General features: G+C 43.0%; 1 protein-coding gene across 1 annotated transcript in view; it reads right to left on the bottom strand.

The window, feature by feature from the left end:
- Positions 1-249: 249 nt before the first annotated feature.
- AKAP7 (A-kinase anchoring protein 7) overlaps positions 250-22,086 on the bottom strand; it is a 78,387-nt gene continuing 56,550 nt past the window's right edge. The window contains exon 8 of the mRNA XM_088533887.1: positions 250-452. Coding sequence (XP_088390013.1) covers positions 250-452 — 203 coding nt within the window. The remainder of the gene's footprint in view (positions 453-22,086) is intronic.

The following is a 22,086-nucleotide window of genomic DNA, read 5'->3' as shown; positions in this document are numbered from 1 at the left end:
GAGCTGTCCGTGCCACCCTGCTGCCTCTTCCCGCCGTCCGTCTCTCCCACGCTCACTGGATTCCCAGCAAGGCAAATGCCCCAGCGGAGCTGGTCGGCAGCGTCCTTCGGTCGGGAACAAACTCTTGCTCAGGGACTCGCAAAGCCGAGGCCTGTGAGCCAGCGCCGCGCAGCAGGCCGCGCAGGCAGCGGGAACGTGTTCCTGCGGTTCCTCTCGGCGGGCTGTGTGCTCCTGGGCTTTTGCACACGCTCACTTGCTGCCACCATTCTCGTTTTCATGCTTGCTGCCACTAGCTGCTTCTTCGGTTTTCACCGGGCTTCCATCAGCCTGTTTGTTTTTGTTTTGCGTCTCCTCCAGGTACTGCTGCACGGCCTTGAGCACCGCATTCTCCACCAGCCTTTTGCTGAGGCTCAGCAGCTCCGCATCGTCTGGCTCTGCCGCCTGCTTTTCACCTGGGTGTCACAACAGACAAGAGAGGGGTCATTGCCGCGGCAGGACGGCAGCCGGAGGCGGATCCCGAGCCTCGGCCGAGCCGGGCAGCCGGCTCCGGAGCACTTGGCTGGCTTCAAGTCTGCCATCTCCTCAGCGCAAGAAATAATCTCCCCTTCGCGAGCTCTGAACCAAAAGCGATTCGTGAAGATGCACATACAGTGTATCAGGCTGAAGGCATTTCATTTCTCATCTTTATGATAACACTTCAATAAGCCACTGGCCAGTGTCAGCACCCATGGAAACTCTCTGGCAGAATGTGCAAACTTTATTTCTTCTGGTCAGCAATAATTTGTGCCATCTCGGCAATGATGAAGAACACAACACACAACGAACCTGAATTTTAGTAATATTCTTAAATCTAGCTGCTCTTGTGATCTTGCTCAATAAATCTATAATCTGCTACCTATTCATTGCTTATAATGCAAGAACTTCTCACAGGAAAAAGAAATGGCTAACAAAAAAATCCATCTATAAGAGCATACTTAGGCACAGGGTGGCATCCAGGTGGGTTTGGAAGATCTCCAGAGAAGGAGACTCCACAGCCTCTCTGGGCAGCCTGTTCCAGGGCTCTGTCACCCTCACAGGAAAGTTCTTCGTCCTCACTTGGAGATGGAACTTCCTGTGTTTCAATTGATACCCATGACCCCTTGTCTTGTCACTGGCCACCACCGAGAAGAGTTTGGCCCCATCCTCCCTACATTCTCCCCTCAGCTATTTGTACATGTTGATCAGATCCCCTCTCATACTTCGCCAGGCTAAACAGGCCCGGCCCAGCTCGCTTAGTCTTTCCTCATATGGTAGATGCTCCAGTCCCTTAATCATCTTTGTCCCTCTGAGCTGGACCGTCTCTAGAAGTTCCACATCCCTAACTACCATAAATAATGAGGATTCTCATATATCATTAAATGTATTTAGAAATTGTACTTTCCCATGAATCCCTAATAAATTATACAATCTGCAAGAGCATCCTCCTTTTATGAAGAATATAAGCCAGGAAAAACCTATTTAGTTGTCTGCATGACTCTATGTGCAGCTCAGCTTTTCTCCTCTCATGTCCACTGGCCATATAATTTGCTCTTGAAGCTTTGCAATCTTTTGCACTTGGCAAATAACTGTTTCTCTCCCTATATACTTAAAGGTCATACTTTTAGCATCCCTTTCTGCAGTTAGCATTCTGTAACAAGTAGCAAGACACCACTTAGTCACGCACATCTGGTGAAACAGATACTATTGTGTGAATGTTCCTAGCACTAAGCTCTGCACCGCTCAATTATCTAAATTTGTTCTTTTTCACACATGCAAATTTATTCATCTGCAGCACATAGATCATACTTACAAAAGACCAGTATTAATCCTCCTAAGTGGATTGTACAATCTGTGAAGCAATTTCACTGATAAAACATGATTCGTATTTTCAACCCAGATGGGGAGAAGGAGATGAGGAAGAGCAGAGCAGATAAGAGTATCCTGTTCTCGAACAGCAAGACAGACCAAACTCTTCCAGTCCTAGGCCACCACAGTCCTGTTACTGTGGGACAGACAGAGCGATACTCTTCACCACAGACTTTATCAGAGTACACCTGGTAAAGTGTTTCATTATATTCCACAAAAAAAAAAAAATAGAAAAGATTCTGAAAAATACATTTTTGGGAATAGTTTTGGTTAAGCTAAAATTAAATATATATATATACCAAAAAACAGTCTAGCATTGTCAAGAGGAAACAGTGTAGATTCTTATGAGCCAGAGGAGATGTAAATACTATTCCCAAAACAACTCAACCAGCTATGGACTTTCTTGCCCACTGCTTACCATGCTTCCCCGCTATCTGCAAATCCTGGGTTTTAAGTCTATCCTTTGACTTCTTCAGAGAAAGGACCTAATTCAGGCTGTTATCTCTTAGGAGGCTTGAGATGTGTAAGAATGTGTCTTGTCACAGCTTTTATGAGAGACATATTCCACATCCCTCTGTGAATGTAACCCTTTGATTTCATTTTTTTTTCTTTGCCTTTTTTAGAGACACTCACAACTGAAATAAAGTGGCTTGGTCGTCTCATTCTATTTATTCAATGGAAGAAAAACTCAAACCTCCTGATGCTTCCCAGTTGAAGAGGTTCTTGTTTTTCAGAACTGCCAGTGAACTAAACAACTTGCTATTCACACTATTCACACAGCTCTAATGACGTGGATATGCAACTCTGAATAAAATCAGTGGGGTATAAGGCACTCAGCAATGCTGATGCTTGACCCTTTCGTAATTAATATGCACAATATGACTAATCAGTCACAGAGGCCTCCAGATAGCACAAAAATGTGGTGATTTTACTTATTCAGAATGTCATTTTGCTTGTAGTACACTGTGTATTACTCTTACACTGTGAGAAATGACAAAGCTCTTCTCACGCAAGTATCTTCTGCGTTCTTATAAAACATCAATTAAGTCATTTGCGCAAATATGTATAAAATCTGAACACCTATTACTGCATTTGAAAACTTCACATTAGGTAGACAGTTTGCTGAATAAGTAATTTGCCAGGCAGGAAAAAGATCAGACTACTTAAAATTAGGAATGAAGGGCAATTTATACAGCTACAAAAGAAACAGCTTATATATACATGTATACATGTATATATATATACACACACATATATGTATACACGTGTATATATAATGAGACCCTCGTGGCTTACCAACATCCTGAAGCCTGTAGTACCTCAAAAGTGAGTTTTGTCGTCTCACTGGGAAGACTTACACAGGTTGCAGGTGTGGGTGTGCAAAGGTGTAGATCCCTGTATGGAGGGCACCACCGGATTTATCCGCCCCGCCACCCTGGTGGACTGGCTACGTGATTCACTCATGCACCCCTGCGAGTGCAATGCTCAAGCAGCAAAGCAGCTGCATCATTCCTATTCGTGACTGCTGAAATAGGCCAGGTAATAACAACAGATACTGATCGTCAATACTTACTAACATATTCAACATATATGAGTCCTGTCTATATCTCTCTTACCATTCTGCACCTGCTTCTTCCCTGCTTCTTAGATGTATCACTCCTTTGCAGCAGTGAACACTTCTTTGTGCAGACTGTCCTACATTATAGGAATTATCAGAATACCACTAAAAAATCAGAGTAGATGATAGAGATGCTTCAGATTGAAAAAGAAGGTTTAAAAATTCAGAATTGTAAACTCTGTTCTGAGAAAGGGAGCAGCTCCTCATGACACCATGTACACTGTATCTGCATCTACAGTATGCCTATTAGTATGGGTTGTGCCAATACCTTGTTTTCGTGCCCAGGAATAAAAAACTCCCACTGCTTTATTCTGAGCCATGTGCAGGAGAAAAAAGAAAAAAAAAGCTTTCATTTTGTTTATTCCAGAATTCTACAATTTTCAAAAGATGAAAACAAGTTCATGCTATGTGAATAGATCTCAGTGCATTCATGCTAAGCAGTATTATTTATGGGAACTGAAGCATACTTCAGTACTACATAGTCCTGAAATGCCCATCTTTTTTTTTTTTTTTTTTTTTTTTTCTTTTGGCAAAAGGGAACTATCCAATGCAGACAGTTATTCAATGGGGGATGAGTAATCTTCCAGCACGCTGCTGTTAGTTATGGTCGTGAAGCAGCTCCCCGAAGGCCAACCCAAGTCTGCATTCAGACTCACTGCTGTATCTCTCTGGGATGAGTTTATATAATCCAGTCTCTCATATTTCACAAGAAAGACTGAGCTGGATTTTGAAATACTGCGCTGGAAACTTGGGGATCCTGGTAGAGCCACTTCCTGCTGCTGGGACAGCGGCTGTTTCCTTAGATTTCGGCTGGACATCTCGGATTGGAAAGGGGAAGTGTCGTTACTTGGATGCCTCTCCTGTTTATGTTACCAGCCTGTTTCTGTGCGTGATTTAACTGAAAGAGCTAACAGCAGATCCCTTCTGGAAGGAAAGGCAAGTTTTATAACCCTCCTGCAATCCTTGTCTCATGGCCTCCCTCTACCGAGTGTTGGTTTTGCTCCCAACCTCACAACAAAATGATGCCAGCGTGGGGCAAATTATAGAGGAGGCTCTTGGTATTAAAACAGGTGAATCGGAGCAGCTGGAAAATCTGTTCTGAAAGCAGAGGTTACAGCCAGTCCTCTGGGGAGTGCTGTGGTAAGAGACATGACTCTGTCTCCACTTTAGTTCATCAGTTTCTTAGCACTGTTTTTACAAAACCTGGAAACAGAAACCCACAGGGGGCTCGGGCAATCTTTCAAAATCTTACCCATATCCAACTCCTCAGTGCTAGAAACTTAGTTTTTTTCTAGCCTCCTACTGACATCAAGATACTGAGCCATGCTGTGCCTCCCACTGATACCAAGACATTGAGCCAAGTCACTCTCGTATGAACTTAACACCATATATTTCACCCCAAGGCTCAACCTCTGTGTGTGAGGAGTCCACTCCTGGAGACACAACAATCCCTCACTATAAGGCAAGGATTGCCACTGCCTCTGCCCAGAGCCAACTATCAGTAAGTGCTGCATAAGGTGGAGTTGAACAAAGAAAGGCAAAATAACAAGGAAACAAGGAACAAGGAAAGGCCAAACAAATGCCACACAATTTCAGCTGTGTGAATTGTACAATTTGTGACTCCGGTGGATGTGATTTTGATGTGGTTCACCATGCGATCAGGAAGGGCTTCACTGAGGGCTTTCATTTGGTAGTTCATACATATATATATATATAGCCAGAAGTGCAACGTTATAGAGATATCATCCTCTCTCGCTCTGCAAGAACAGTGAGTCCACAGTCCATAACAAACTAATTACAAGCTGCAATCAGCCACCAGCCCGCACACTTCCCACCCTTGCAACAGGCTGGGAATAAGCCAGAATGGGCAAGATGAGTGTTTCTAAGTAGGGAAAGCTCTACACAAATAAAAGCATGTATCCAAATCCAATCAACACAATAAACATAGACAGGAAGACAACAGCTCTAAACATTTCCTTGGTAATTAGGGAGGACTTCCATGAAAGGCTCTTGAGTGGTCACTTAAGGGATTGGCACAAATAAAGTACTCAGTGGAGAAGTGAAATTACAACCTTATGATGAAGCTGTGGTGAAGACATGTGAAGTGCTGGGCACCCACACCCTGTGCTAGGCAGAGTGGGGAACAAAAGGTGCAATCATCCCCTTGAGGCTGTAAAGCCTTGACTGATTTGTTCTGTTCACACAGCACTGCCTAACAGTGCAGTATCTTTACCGTCATCTGAAAATCTGTGCTTTTAGTTTGCCGGATTTATTCATTTATTTGCTTGTTTTGGTCCACCATGGAACAAAACCAACAAAAACATAAATTTCCAGTGAACAGGAAACTCACCCTGTCCGGTGACCCTGATGCTGTTGCCAGTCCCGGTGCTGACAGCAGAAAAAGTTGCCCGTTCCCTCTGAGCTGAAGGTCTAGCAAACTAGGCAAAACTTTGTCAAACCTAAGGCATTTCAGCCAAAACGAAACTCCATGAATTAATATTTTCTGACAACCTCTGCCTCTGGACAGTAAGTGGACAAGAGCAGTGTGTGCTGGGCTAAAGCTACTCTTGCTCTGTGACCACTGAAGGCTGCAAAGCCACAGCCAGAGCCTTCTGGGGAAAGGGAAAAGATAACTAAGACACTCTCTCCTGGCACACTCTGTTAAATACCTTGTTTTTATTTTTCTATTAAGATACACAGAAAAAATTGCTTACACTCCTAATGCAGATTGAAATGTTTATACTTAATTAAGTTATAAGAAATCTACCACAATAGGAAATGATAACATAATGGCTGAAAGAAAGAAGGCAGCTTCAAAAAGCTGTGATTTCTACTTCATTTTCTCACAGATATTCAGGCAGAGAAAATAGCCTGGAAGTCACAGAAGAGGGTTTCCATAACCACAGGAGCACACACTGTGCACTCTGCCAATGGCAAAACTAGAGCATCCACCAGTGGCAAAACTAGAGCATCCAGACGGATTTTAACAGCAAACATCCTAGGAGCCTCCAGAAATCACACCGAGAAGGTGACGCACGAGGGTGCTGAGCTGTTGCTCCCCATCAGCCTTGGGTGCAAATGGCCACAGACAGAATGGGATGGGCTTGAACAGAGAACACCGCTAAGACACCAAGCTCCGTGTGACACCCAGCTACACCATAAGGTAGATTAAAAACAAAACATGTCCTTTTTGTTTAGGATGGACTTTAACAAGTGCTAATAAAATCTCTTAAACTGACGTGGCATTGCTCAGCATCGGGTGGCTTCCCCCGAGCTCAGGAGACTCTTCAGTACGGACTCGTGCTACCAACTAATCTTTCACAGAGCGCACATCTTTCCTCAGGGCAGGAAGTCTTGAATATATTTGTAAATTATGGAGAGAAAAGTCAAATTTTAATCAACCAGAATTTACACATAGTTATTTCTGTTAGCGTAAAATGAGTTGTGAAACACAGCTGCATACTGCCTGAACTGTAAAAACAAAGATGGTTCTTCTCCAAAAACATATATATGTGTATATATATATATTTGTGGATCCAACTCTAGTTATGGTTCAAGAAGATGTCCAACAGTGGCCATAAAATACCATAATAAGGTGAACTTTTTATGGAAAAATGCCATTTTTTTAAGTGTTTTGCGAAGTGCCTCTTTGATCAAACTTAATTGGGCCCTGAATATCATACAGACCACAAACACCATCATTCAACTCAACAGAGCACAGGATGAATAGGATGAAAAAAATCCGAAACTACAATGTCATACTAAACCTAATATAATCTAGTCCTGCACAGAAAATAAACTCTAAAATGCACTTATTTTTTCCTTTTTTCTTCCTATTTTCTGCACAAGCAGTTTATGAACTTGGCTGATCCTTAGTTGATGAACAAGCACTTAATAATCAAAATAATTAGCATCATTCTTCAGTCTGCCTCACTGTTAGGAATCACAAATCGCTGATGCCTGATTATTTGTTTTAAGCAGTGGGCCTTACTGTTCACATCCTTCCTTTGCTAAAAAGTTCAGATAGTTGCAGCATTTGCTTTGGAAAGCAACACAGAACTCCATAAAAGCATCTCTAACACAACACTTGGTTCACGAAGACAATTCCCTGCAGCTCCTATAAAGCACCTCTCTCTCGTCCCCCATATTGCTACTTCATCAAATTCAGCATGTCAAAGCCTATCCCTGTATCAATTTAATGAAATCAATCATAAAATACACTTGATTGCTATGCCTAAAACTGAACTCAATCTCTCAGCTTTTACTGACCTACTTTCTGTAGCGTAAGAGCTCACTCAGCTGTACCTTGAAACATACAGGTCTGTTACCTTTTCACTCCTTTTCTGCATTCTTCATTCACAAAATTGATCTCTGCCTTCACAGTACTTCCACATCCACTCCTTCCTCCCCAGCAGCCTTACAGTTCTAGCAGCATACAGACCTTCAGACCACCCAACCCAGCTCCTCACACAGTATAAACCTGGAACCGCATTCCCAGCGGGGTTAAGTGTCATTAACATCGGTGGAGAACTGCTCATTTGCACCAGCTGTTCTTATGTTCTTTATTTCTGTTAGGCTAAACAGTTCTGATATGGAGTTTCATCTTTGCCTCTTCATCTCTTCATCATTTTGAGTAATATTTTTCTTAATCTTTCTCCAACTCAGAAGAAAGGAATAAATGCTTTATATTCAGGCCAAAGATAATGTTTGCATTTCTCCTCACTCCATTCAGAACCAGCCTTGAAATCAAAAGCACATGTTTTTTTTTCTTCTCATCACTCTATCTAAACAGCAATGCACTTGATCCCATGGTTCCCTCTGCCTTTATGTTTTTCACATGGAAAAGTTCCCCTGGTTTTGGCTAGAAGGGTCAAGAAAAGTTCAGTAGGATGGGGAGAAGGGAGGCAATGATGGACAGTGATTCCCCTGAGGTGCCAGCTACATCACTCCCTGCTCTGAGGAGGGCCAACACACATTATATTGGCATGGCATGGCACAATGTGGTTTTAACTCCAAAAGAGCAGGAACTTCCCGACACCAGAAGGCTACGCAGCGCTGCCGAGCAGGGCACCAGCAGCACTAACCTACAGCGTGTGCTAAGCAGCTTCTCCTCCTTGCTCGCACGCAGCACCGCGTCAGTCCAGCCATCCTGCCCCAATGCGGCAGCACCCGGACACCTGGGCACCTCTTATTGCACAATGCGTTTTTATCCAAAGGCCAATGCTTCTCATCCCCTCACTTCATTCCTTCTGTGCAGGTTATGGGTAAAAACAGGGCTGAAGTAACAAAAATGATCTTTGAAATCAGAGAGATAAGCCTGAAGGATATTATTTACTGACACAGAAGCAGCATTACAGGCAGTTCCTCAATGCTGAGGCCCCCACGTTCCTCATCCCCAATGTTGCAGGGGAGTGAGCAGGGCATATACCTGGAGTTGATACAAAGCAACCTTGATTTTATTAAATCTGAGGATCAACAGCATCTCAAAATATGTAAACTTTATTTCAAATACTATTTTAGCAGGGGAAAGATAATCCTTGACTTTAGGAAGGTACCTGGTTACTAAAACCTTAGTCACAGATTGCATTTTGTAGTACTACAGAATAAACTTTTCATTGTGTAGTGAAGAAAACTGCCAAATTCTGTTACGAATGTGTATGTGCCAAGCAAAAGGGGAGCTGAGAGAAAGGAGGAAGAAAGAGAAATCTTTTTGATTGCATTAGGCTATCCTGCACGCTAATGGATTTTTAAGACAGCAAAAACTATTACTCATTTACCAATTCTCCTGAGCCTCAGTAAGTGCTGCAGAAAACCTGATTGATATTTAATATGTTTTTGTTCAATCCTTGTGTTTTGTACTGAAGTGGAAAATTGAATAAAATGCTATTTAAAAAATTATTGCCGTGATGTGAGACAGAACAAGCAACACAGTAACAGACCATGGCACAATATGTTTGTCCTCTTCGCAGAAGGATACGAGCTCTCAAGCAAGAGCAAACGCATTAGCTCACGCTTTAATCACAGCTACCCAGCTTCTAATTAAATACTGCAGTGGAAGGGTCCTTCTAGACAGCTTCTAAGCACTGCAATACCTAAGTGAGCTTCCATTTTAATTCTTCGTCATTATTAAAATTCAGACTTCGATTAGAATATATTGAAAATGTCTCATATTTTATCACTAACATAAAGTACCGTTTTTATTATATCGAAATAAATGTGTGGGCAAAACCACTCTAAATTGTTGTTTATGGTATGTTCCAAATTGACTGACAACAGTTAACAGTGAATTATTTCTCCTTTACAAACAATGAAAAATCTATTACCCTTTATAGGATACTTAAAAAGAGATATTCATTCCTATTCAAGTCTTTTTTTTCTAACTTCATGCTAGAGATTTACAAAACACAAGCTATGTGAGAAATGGCATTCATCACACTTTGGTCTATGCTACTGTTTTGTTTTTTGAATAGAGCAGAACCATAATTTGGGATATTAAACGTAATTTTCAGCTGAAATCTGCCACCACGTCTACTGACCAACAGAAATGCCCAGCACTGTTAGAATTATATTCCAGCAAAACTTGCTCTTATTCCAAACCATTGTGAAGTGTCTTTTTTTCCTAGACTGTCACACCGAGTATTTTGGAAATGATCTTGGGGTTTTATTTTGCCTTAGCAGGAAGCGAACTGTGGTGAATGGAATTTCAAATGATGTCTCTTAGGTTTAAGGAACATAAGTTTCAATTCCGTATCTGCTGAAGCTTCTTGTCTCCCCACACATTTGCCAGTCATTTTAATTGAAGGAAAATCAGCATGCTCTGATCAAGAATACGCTATTTTTCTTTTGGGAACTGCTCTTGTGTTGCCACAGTGCTTTGAATGAAATACCTACCAGGAACAAGGAGTAAAATGTCTGGCTAACGTCATGGTTGGAAGCCTCTCCACATGCAAGTTTCCAGTGCAGTACTTCTCCACAGGGACTGCCTAATCTTGTGGAAAAGTGTTGTTAAAATCTACTTGGTTATAAATTCTGAAATCGATACCAAAAGCAAGAAACAAAGGAAGGAAATAATTCAGTGCAGCAACCTGTGTCAAACTAAATAATTTAAGAAAGGACCTGCTCCTTGATGGTGGATTTTTTCTTTGCTTTACTTGGGCAGCATTACACCTATGTTGGTATAATGCTCATGGTCTCCTACTTGGGCTTTATGTCTGCCCATAAAGAGCTGCACAACCCTGGTGCAACAAACAGCACGTTTATCTCAACGCACTCGATCACGAGCCGGCCCGACAAACGTTGGCTCGTTCCAGCCGTGGTGACCTCTGCGCTGGCTCACTGAGATGAGCAGCTCCGTTCCCATAATCTACAAAGGCGACCTCAGCTGTAAACAAAACAATCCTAATGCTATCCCACATCCTTGCTTGATGAAAAACTCCATAACCAAGAAGTCACCCACTGCAGCATTAGCATGTCTAAACAGTGAAGTATCTGCCTTGTCCATATCAAAATTCCTTTACCTAAAAAAAACATAAATGGGTTATATAACCCCCTTCTCAGTAGAAACGAGGTATACACTTGCATGAATTGTTTCATTTCCTTGCATGGCTCCTAACAGCCCCAGTCTGACTTGAACTAATTACCAATATGCACCTCTTTGAGCATGGACTTATTTCTAGAACTCTGAAGCGAATTATTTCTAGAACTCTTAAGTGAGGATGGGGAAGCCTACAAATATCAGCGTAACCTTTCTGTGAAATGTAAGCATGACAAATGTTTCGGCCCCCTGGAATTCAGCCAGCCCATGCAAAGTAGAGCACTTTTATCTTGCGGGGCAGCAGCCACACGAGGTGAGACAGCCAGGAGGGATGGCAAGAGGGCGATTACCCTGCTACTAACCTGCCATTCCAGCAACCTCACCTCCCTCTCCACATTTTTCATCAGGCTCTTCTGATCTTTCTAATTACTGGTTTACTTTCCACAAGCCGCTGCGAAGCGCTCCTCGCCGCTCTGCGCCCCGCGCTGCTGAGCTCGTCCTGGCGCTCGCCTCGCCACTGCCAAACTGCTCCGAAACCTCCTCCCGACTTCTCCTCCTCCGGTTTCTCGTCTCCTTCCCTACCCGCCGCGTGGTGAAGAGGTTTGCAGAGGCTTCCCAGTGCTCGGTTGCTATGGAGCACGGGGGTCCAAAACACCCTCCAACGCGGCCTGGAGCTCCACGTATGTCTTCATCTCACACATAGACCCATGCTAGGCACAGATCAAGCTTTTCATTGAATTGACAATTTTCACTATTTAGGGCAGTCACAAATTAACATGAGCTTCTTTTGATTATGTTCCAAAGAGCTTCCTGCCTTTGCTCGTGTTTCCTTTGAGAAAAAAAAAAAGTTGTTCTGCCGTATCCCTAAATAAATTATACAATAAACACTGCTGTTTTTCCCATCAGTAATGCAACTTAATGACAAAACAATCACAGATTTTCTAGTTGCAATTAATTTTACATAAAACATCCTGCCAGGAAGGTGGAAAGATGCCTAACATCTGTAGTGTGAGATCCTGGAGCAAAGTATTTTTTGCCTACAAATACAATTTTGTACTGCTGTCATATTTTCACTTAGAAGAGACTTTCATGAAATAGTAAAATGCATCCTAGTTTTAAAAATGATTTATTTCTATGCTTCACAATTCCTTATACCCAAATAAAAATTGGTAAAAAATTAAATAAGCTAATTTAATTTCTTTCTATGTGCCATACACACTGACAAGATTTCAAAATTGTTTTTTTTAAATTTGATTTGCATTAAATATAAACAGAGAAAAAAATGAATTTCACTTTTCAATTAGAAGTCAAATGTCTTCTGAAATGACTGTAGGTCACACATTGAGGAAATTCAGCAATACATGTTGGTATCATGTGGCACTTGTTTTAAAAAGCACTAAGTAATTTTAATACAAAAAATGGCATGTAGGGAGATGAACTTTCAGAGTCAAGGAGGCTTGCCCAAGGCACATGGATACAACTAACATCATTACAAAAATAAAATGATTTCAATCATCACCACTATTTTTATTTTCTTCATTTAAAAATTACTTTATAGTTTTAAGGTTCTAAATAGCCATCCACACCTGAAGTTTTCCAAATCTGTTCCTCCCACTTGAAAGCCTGTCCTGCCATCGTGCCCTCCTGAAGAGCTTGCCATGAACTTGAACTTAACACAGCTCACTTAAAATCCCTATTTTCTCTCCCAAACTTTATCCACATCTCTGTTTCTATTCTGCTTCACTGACATGTAAAAGTCTTTTAGCAACCCAGCTCTGTTCCTTAGGGCTTATTTTTGACAGCCAATTTCAGGGTCGAGAATGGGCAGGGAGGTAGACACACGTGGCACACCACAAACACTGGTGACAACCCTGTTCATCTCCAAGCCTAGCATCCTTGCTGAGGCTTAGTGCCTAACATCCTTGGCCATGAAACCTCATGCTGCTGGTTGCAGTAAGGCAGAAAATGCCAGAACTTCCAGCTTTTCCATGGTAGGTATTTATATTTTAGCTTTGTCCGGGACCCATAAATTGTAAAGAAGGGTGAGAAGATGATGTCCTATTTTTCTGACCTTGTACCATAGCTCTTTACAATGTGTCAAGGTCTGTTCTTTCTTGAGCTCTGAGAGATTGTTCTGTCTCAAGCTCCTTTTCCTTCAGTATAAATTGGACAAATATTACGTTCAATATTAACAACATCACGCACGGTCACTCTGCCTACCAACTTCTTCTCCTATGAGGAAAGAGAAAATGAGGAGATCCTATTCTGAATGCGGTTTCCAGGAACGTAGCTCTCCTTCCAGCCTGTTTTTCCAGGCGCATCACGCACCGTGTTATCTGTGTTCATCTTGTGTGCCTGTGTGAGCGTGGGCGTAGGAGTGAAGAAACAACATTATACGGGGAGATTGGCAGGACAGGGAAAAACACAGTACGTGCTGGGAAAAGGAGCGCAGGCAGACCTTGCCAAGCTCAGCTGGTGAGTGTGTGTTCACACTCAGGGAAGAAAAGGGGAAAAAGACGGTGTCATTTAGGTACCAGGACCAAAGAGGCGTCTTTGTGAGCACCAACGGGCTGCAGCCAAACCCCACCGGGTGGAGGTGGAAACCCCGCGGAACCAGGGAGCGCTCAGCCCCGCGCTGCAGCCGGGCAAACACACGAGGGCCGTTCCACAACGGGCATCGACCCGCTCCTTGGGGCCACTCGCTCCCGCGCGTCAGGAGGGACAGGTAATGCATCTTTCATGTGCATACAGGATCAATGCAAAGTAATTCAGATTAACCTAGAACACCCTGCAAATGCTGAGCAAGTCCTCTATTCACAAACATAACTTTTAAGATTTTCAAAACTAGTTCGAAACCTAAATTAAATTATTGCATTTTGTTCATTGGATAGACTCCAAAACCAGGACCTACTTTGATGCAGTTTGACAAATTTGGGGCAGGCACACAGCAAGAAGATCTGGATTAAATTTCCCTGGCATAGCTGCCTGTTTGAGCTTGCCTGGTTCCTGTCCATGCAGTACATAGCTCCAGTCACTGTGTTCATTCCCGTATTTCCACAAGGGTTTGCATGTATCATATTCCACAGGCATCACAGCAACAGTGTAAAATAGCTAACAACAAATTAAATGCTTAATCTCATTAAATCAAAACACGTTAGTGTGCTCAAATGGTTAAGCTCAGCCCTCTCCTCTAAGTTGTAAATTATCTTTTTCAGAAAGCCAGCAAGTTTCATGTTCTAGTTTGACATGGCCAGCCCAGCAAGTTTCATGTTCTAGTTTGACATGGCCAGCCTTACTTATTACTATTACGTATATCAGTAATCATATTACTTATAATTACTTATTTATTCAGTAACTGACCCTATAATTTTGCGTATATTCAACACTTAACATCATTTTTTTTGGAATTTAATAACTTGAAGTCTTGGTTTCCAATCTGGAACCAGGTAGCAAAACAACTAGAATATATATAGCTAATATGAAGTGAATGAAGTGTAACAATGATTCTTGTAAAATGTATGTTTTTATGCCACACTAAAAAGTGTCACACTGCATCAAATTAAAAAAAAAAAAAATCCCTTAGGCCCTTAGGCTTCCATTGAGAAGATCTGAGCATCTCGTGATTCATTTCTAATGGCAGAAAAGAACATGGAATGAGGGAGGAAAACATTTAGCACTGAGATAAGCAAATGAATACAAAGTCTAAATCCACTGCTACCACGTAGGGAATTTCTTCAAGGCCTGGGAAATGCAAATCTGTGAAACCTACTGCACAGCTTGCAAAAGAAGTCTCACTGTAGAAGTCTTCCATTTAAATTCAGAAAATTAACTGTGTTCAGCAGTTTAGCTTGGACATTTTCTTAGCTTTCTAAAGCACAATTCCTTTCCACAAGGCACTTTAATGCTGCAGCTGTATTAAGATGATTTGCTTGGATTTGCTAGACTGTGTCTTCACCTTTTGTGAGATTTTACTCTTTCAGAAGTCCCTCTTTAAATATAGCCACCAAATTCATTGGGATTTAACAGAGTGTTTTTTTTTTTAGTCAACTACTTTTCACTCCAATAATTTTTATTTAGAAAAAAAAAAGCTTCATAAAATCAAAACAAAGAAATGCAATCTCTACAGTGGCTATTTCTGTTCATGAGCACAACTTCCTTCAAATCTGTAGGAACCTGAGGGTTCTCTTGCACAACATTAGCATAGTAATATCAACATGGTCTCATTTTATGCACCTAAAATCATGAAAAACTATTTAATATCCAGATAGTTAAAGGATGTTAAAGGATTCAACGTAGGATGCACAGCAGGCTCCCTGTTAAGGATATGATGCTTACCAGAACCATAAAAGTTGGCTAAGGGTTTTCCAGGAATATATCTGTCTTTGAAGAAGGCTGGGAAGCAGGGAGATGGGGCATGAAATACATATTGTGGATGCGTAAGATGTAAGTAAGTGGTTGTTCAGATTGATTACTGCAGCTCAGCTTTCACTTGTCATTACTTTGGGGCATCTCCAGTCACAGGAATCTCAATTTCTAGGGCTAGATTTCTCTATTCTTTTACACAGTAAGATAGGCAACAGGAAGCTATATTCAATTCAGAATGATATAATTTAGTCTAAACTCCCATTCTGGAGAAGACACTGTGAAAGCAGTGAGTTTTCACCTTCCTCTCCAAAAGACAAATATGTACTACAAAAGAGTACTACAGGATATAATGTACAACACCTTTTCAAACGGATCTATGCAGGAAATGCAAACATTTCCTTACTTAGTAAGTAATGAACTGTCAGCCATTCAATGACTGACATTGGTCATCTGTGCTTAAATTGAGGTACTTCAGCTGAAAGGCAGACACTAATGAAGTTTGCACACTTTCACCCTGATTGCAGTGAGTAACATGGTGAGCTGCTGTTAGCCACAAATGCCTGCCTTTAGCTAAAGCCTTCTTCCCTTCTCAGGTGGAACCTTCACACCGTGATTTGTACCTGAATGTTTGCTAAGCAGCATGATTTACTGGCAATAAAAAAGCCCACGTTAATTCCCCAGCACATTTAATTTAAAGATCATCATGATAAGATGATAGCAAGATGAAAAAGGGATGTGAGAGCCGCCCCTCCTGCCCGTGCCCAGCTCCAAGCTCAGCTGGGGCAGGGCTGCGCTAGCTGCGCCGCCAGACCCGGGGCTTCCCCGCGGCTTCCCCGCATCCCTGGGGGGAGCCAGGATGGGCCCTGACGAGATTCAGGGCAGCGAGGGAATCGGCACTGGCCATTACAAAGAAGGACATTTCTCTTCCCTCTTCTCATTAGCCTGTGCCAGACAATCTTACTCTCCACCATCAAATACCTCTCCCATCTCTCTTCTCCTTCTAACATGTCTCAAAGCATCTCCTTCCCCTATTAACACTGCTAAAAGCATCATGCCCTTTTTTTTTCCCCATTTCATTCACCACCCTCTTACTTTACTCATTACTGGACCTCCAAGCTCCTGGTTCCTGTTCTTCTCATCAATCTGCAACTATTCTTTTTGTCCTTTGCTCATTCCCTGGCGCCTGTGCTGCACCTTTCGGTTACAACATACTAAATACCCACCTCTTTCAAAAGCCTTTACTTATTTATCACTCTGCAAATGGTTTGTTTCAGGCTATGCTAAGTGTTATATTCAGCAATGCTCACAGAAAGAGCTAGGAATAGAGAAGTGCATACGAGGCAATGCTAGCGGAAATGTCAAAAAAGTGAAGGGAAAGAGAGAAGCAGGAACCTTCAAAAGAGGTATCTCTGTTAAGAATAATCCTAAATAATGGGTTATTTGTTGACTGTCTCCACAATTTTATATAACAGAAGTGAGGCACTCCTCCTTTTCATATAAAGACATTTTGTGCAGGCTATACAACAAAAAGTTTGGAAATACAAAATATTCCTTGCCATTTTTTTTTCCAATGTAAAACTTTCATCATGTATCATTCTACCCTGACCTGAAAAATAGCCAATTCATTTTCCTGGAGATGTTTTCTAGTTTTATTGCATTATTAGTGTACACATTTATTTTTTAAATCAATGATATAAACTCTAATTTTATTTATGCATGGAAAACTTCCTGAGTAACAAGAATGAAACATAAACCAGATTCGTAACATCACATTCTCTAAGCTACAACTAATGAATTATGCGAATCTACTTAAAACTATTACGATGTGACAGAAATCTGGCTGCACTTTCTAGAATAAAGGTTGACAATATTTACTGAGTAGCAAGTCGAAAGTAAATATTTTATTGTGCAAACAAATTTTGGAAAATGCAGTATTTGGTTCACAATTTGACAGCAGCAGCATTCCAGCCAAATTAGCTAGTTTGACTCAGTGTACCAGAGGATGAGGCAATTTGAATTGTTTCCTCTAATTCCAACTTACATTTACTTAACTAAACCCCCAAACCAGACATCTGTTTGACAGTTGCTGCAGACACCCCCTGGGGATGAATATGTAGACATAGAGTGCAACTATACTCGGTCAGCTTAACGCTATACATCCAAGCAACACCCAAAAGGAAAATGAACTCAGGATTTCCTTCAGCATCTGTCAGCATTGCCTTTAAAAAACCCTCCATCCTTTCTAGCTTTTGCTCAAGACTATTACTATCAAGGTGAGTATGCTGTCAGCGTCAAACCCCTTCAATATCTTATGTTAAATCTTACTTTTTTAATGTGCTGCCAAAAAAGCAACATTAAAAGATCTACCTTGGCTGGATTTGCTCGGAGGAATGGACTCCCCGGAATGCTGATAAACAAAATCAGGCACGCGGCTGGCTCTCCGTGTCGCTGCACAGAAACCTCAGTCCACTTAGTGGAAATGCTGTTCGGTTTGTCCCCAGCTATCCCCCAGCCCGTCCTTAAAAGCAGCAAGCTCCTTTTCAAAAAGAGCAGGGACAGAACCCAACGCAGAAACGCCCGCCCGCGCTCCCAAGCTCCCAACTCTCCGCAGCAGCAGCGGTGCGGAGCAGGCACAGGCGCACGGCGCTGCACGGAGCTGCCACACTTACTGATTTTTTCCTCTCCTCTGGAGAAAGGGAAGCAGCAAAGCTGGCCCATGGCATCTACGGCTGGATCTGCTTCCTCGCCTGCTCTCAGCGCCCGCCGAGCACCAACTGCAGAGCAGGCTACAGGGTGCCCAGAAGTGGCCTCTCCTGCTCCGGCGGAGAGCGCGGAGGAGAGGGCGCGAGCGGCAGAGAGGGGCCGAGGCTGTGGTGAAGGGGAGGCTCCTCCTCCTCGCCCGGCTGCCTCCCGCCGCCCCCGCGTCGCCCAACGCGGGCGGCTCCGCGCGCTGCCCCAGCGCCGGGCCTGGCGCCCGGGCACGGCCGCCCCAGCGCGCACCTCCGGCCTGGGCGCTGCGGGAGAAGAAAGGGGCACTTCAAAGAGATGCACTTAAATGGAAATAACGGAGCCAGCGCGGCTCCGTTCAAGTCAGCAGGCCATTGAGAGGTATTGCTACCCCTCCTTCCCCCAGAAGGAACAAAACCCTGTTGTTAGCAAACGTGATGAAAGGGCTCTCGGAGCCCGCCGTGCTCGCTGGGTGGAGGAGCAGTCCCGACAGCCAGCGACGCTGAGGAACAAGCTGAAATCGCGCCCTCGCTTCGGTGGGGATCAGCTCCTGGCCTCAGCAAGAGGGACACTCTGTCATCTTTATGCCAGACGAAATGTGAGGCTTAACCTCCTTTCTTCACACCCTGTGCATTACCAGCGTGGTTGTTAAAGGTCACCTAGTGAGTGTAATAATCTGAAGTAATAAAAAATTAACAAGATGCAACTTCGGGAAAGAGTAAGTTACTGATTAAAGATGAAAAATGATCAAAGGAGCTTCCACAGGGATTAGGACTAGTCCCAACACTGGTCAATGCAATTAATTAATTACTTGAAAGTAAATATGTAATAAAATGCATAAGGTTGGAGGAACGGCATATCCAGTGAGGACAGGAAGGCAGCTCAGCGCAGCCTGGCACACAGAAGCTCGCACCGGTTCACACGTGCAGCCATGACGACGCACGCCGCGTCTCCACATGGAAGCCCGTGCCGGTTCATACACGCAGCCATGATGACACGCACCGTGTATCCGCACTCCCGCCATGCCGGCACTAAGGGCGCGCGCTGTGTTTCCGCACTCCCGTCATGCCGGCACTAAGAGCGCCCGGCCTGCGGCGCAGCTCATCCCGCAGCTCCCTGCGCTGCCGGCAGGATCAGGCACACACCAGGGATGCCCACACACCGCGAGCTACGGCCATATCCCTGCGGGGGCAACACACCACGGCTACCCTCGTTCTCACTGAAACCAGCTGTCAGCACCAACGCTTCCGCAAGCACCACAGTGCTCGCAAACGCGTTGGTCTCCAGGGAACTCCTGTCCAAGACTGACCCATGGAAAGTGTCTCATCACTCACAAACAGATCACGAACCCACCCGCCTGGGTTGGGCTCGCCTGGCTAGTAAGAGAGGAACTCTGATGTAAGCGAAAGCAGTGGGACAGCAGCCTAGGAAGCCTGTGCAGCAACAGCTGCCCGGGAGGTGCAGCAAACCCTGGGGATGCACCCCAAGATCATCCTGTGCACCAGAAAAGTCCCTCTCGTGACTACAGGCCCTCTGCTTCTGAGTGGCAGGTTTTTACTCAGGTGTTAGAAGAAACCGAGTCCACGAACGCTTTCAGTTAAAGGATCTGGAGAAGAGAAGGCTGAGAGGGGATCTGATCAGTGTCTATAAGTACCTCAGGGGAGGCAGTGAGGAGGATGGTGCTGGTCTCTTTTCACTGGTGGCCACCGACAGAACTAGAGGTAATCGCCACAAACTGAAGCACCAAAAGTTCCACAGGAACTTAAGGAAAAATTTTTTAACAGTGAGGCTGCCCAGAGAGGTTGTGGAGTCTCCTTCTCTGGAGATCTTCAAAACCTGCTTGGACGCAGTCCTGTGCCACGTGCTCTAGGTGACCCTGCGTGTGCAGGGGGGTTGGACTAGATGACCTCTAGAGGTCCCTTCCAACCTTGAGCATTCTATGATTCTATGATCTCATCTCGCACACCTTCTCTGATAATAGTTGTAGTCACCGAGACACTCTGCGTACCTACTGAGTATAACTGAAAGCCTATGACATACTTACCTCTTAATAGTAACATGTAAGAAGCACAAAACAGGCACTTGTTTCCCTTACCATACCCCTCAAACAAATAACAGAGAATAAATTCTTTTTTACCATTTTGGTTGATATTCTAAAAGCTGATGTTTACAGTTAAAAAAAAACACAAAAATGATTTTATAAAAATCATTGAAATTGTATAAAAAATTATATAAATTAAATAAAATAATCACGAAATGAGACTATGAATTCTGCTACTTCTTCCCAGCACTCTGTCAGCATACCAGTTAAGCACAACACGCTTTCTAGAAAACCAATGATTTCAGCAGTGGCAGAAATGCTCCACTAAGTTGTCTAGTGCTTCATATTCAAACTACTGTTTGATTCATGAAAATACATGTTTGTTTTCCCAGACATAAGAATCTCAGACTGAAGAATCCTATGAATATTTCACATTCTTTATAGAGATAAATCTTCTTATTTGCGAAGAACAAGTGTAATATATTCAAAGCAAACTTTCGTAAGACATTGTTCCTAATGAAAATTGAACTGTAATTAATTAAAATAAAATCACCGGGCTGTGGCGTTTTTTTTTTCATCACTACTCTGTTATTAGCAATAATTAAATCATCTACTGTTACAAGAATTATTCTCTTTTCAGTCACAGGAAAGAATCAGGATGGTACACAAGTTTCTAAAGTAACTGCAACAGTTATTAAGTTATATATTAAAAGAAATTCATCTCAGCTGTAGAGTTGAACTGTTTTGTTTAAGGAGATGCTGTCAGCCTAATCAAGAGCAAAAAGAAAAGAACATGACCCATATTCTACAACATGAGTGAATTAAACATGAATACGTGGCGTAAGTGAAGGCAGACTTCAAAGCATAGAGAGACTCCTTGTAAGAGCAGACAGTCATCTTCCATTCTGTTCAGATCAAAAAAGAACACATACAACACTTTAGGCAAGAAGCAAGACAAATATTGTTGATCCAGAGAAGTTAAAAACAGGAATATTTAATACAGTGCACCAAAACTGTATTTTTGAGGTGTATGGAGGCACAAACTCCTTTCTATAGACAGATCACACCCATGCACTACCTAATGAACACAAAACCTCTTGTCTTTTGGGAACAAAGTCCCATTGTACCTAAACCCCAACGTCCTTCTGCTGGAACAAGTAACAACCACAGTTTTCCTTACTCATCTCTTCCTAAACAGCCTTGGCAATATTAGGTTGACAATATCCCATTAAGCAATTCTGGCATAGTCACAACCAGACACACACCACACCTATACATCTACAAGCCTCTGTTAGCCCAAAGCAGCAAAGCGCAGGAGCACAACGGGGAGACACTGAGAAAAGCAGAGGATTCACGGGGGGCTCTGTCCTTTCAGCACTGACCTGCATGACACGGGCAGAGGCCTTGCGGCCCTCCAGCCTCCCCTCCCACTGCACAGCTGGATACGGGCCAGCTGGATTTGAGCATCTGCATGTATATTCACTGACAACAGTGTGGCTGATCACAGTTAAGCGCTCTGCTAGCTCAAAGCCTTTAGCTTGTTCTGCTTTGACATATCTTCAAGTTTTGGTGAGATACACAAAGTGTATTTTGACAGAAGTTATAGCACAGCAGCAAAGCTTTGAGCTATTACAGGCTCTTAAATATGACTGTAATATAATTATAAAAACTCTTGCCACAAGAGGCCCGAGAAACCAAAGTACTGTTCAAAATGAGCAAGGCCCAAGGTATAGTCGCATGAGTTTTGTTGGGACACAGAGAAGCCGGTGGGCACTGCAGGACTGGAGCTGGTTGTTCCTGGTAAGGATGGGTAATTTCTAGCACTCATGGTAGCCCAGACAAGCTAAATTAAGCTGATGTAAAACCAGAACATAGAACTGGAGATCACCAAGCAAAATTTGCAATTTTTATACTTGG

This window comes from Tinamus guttatus, unplaced genomic scaffold (genome assembly GCF_059628265.1).
Source record: "Tinamus guttatus ecotype Peru unplaced genomic scaffold, ASM5962826v1 Tinamus_guttatus_pri_ptg000525l, whole genome shotgun sequence".
Lineage (NCBI taxonomy): Eukaryota > Metazoa > Chordata > Aves > Tinamiformes > Tinamidae > Tinamus > Tinamus guttatus.
Note: the sequence above shows the minus strand (reverse complement) of the source record. Positions and strands in the feature narration are given on the sequence as shown.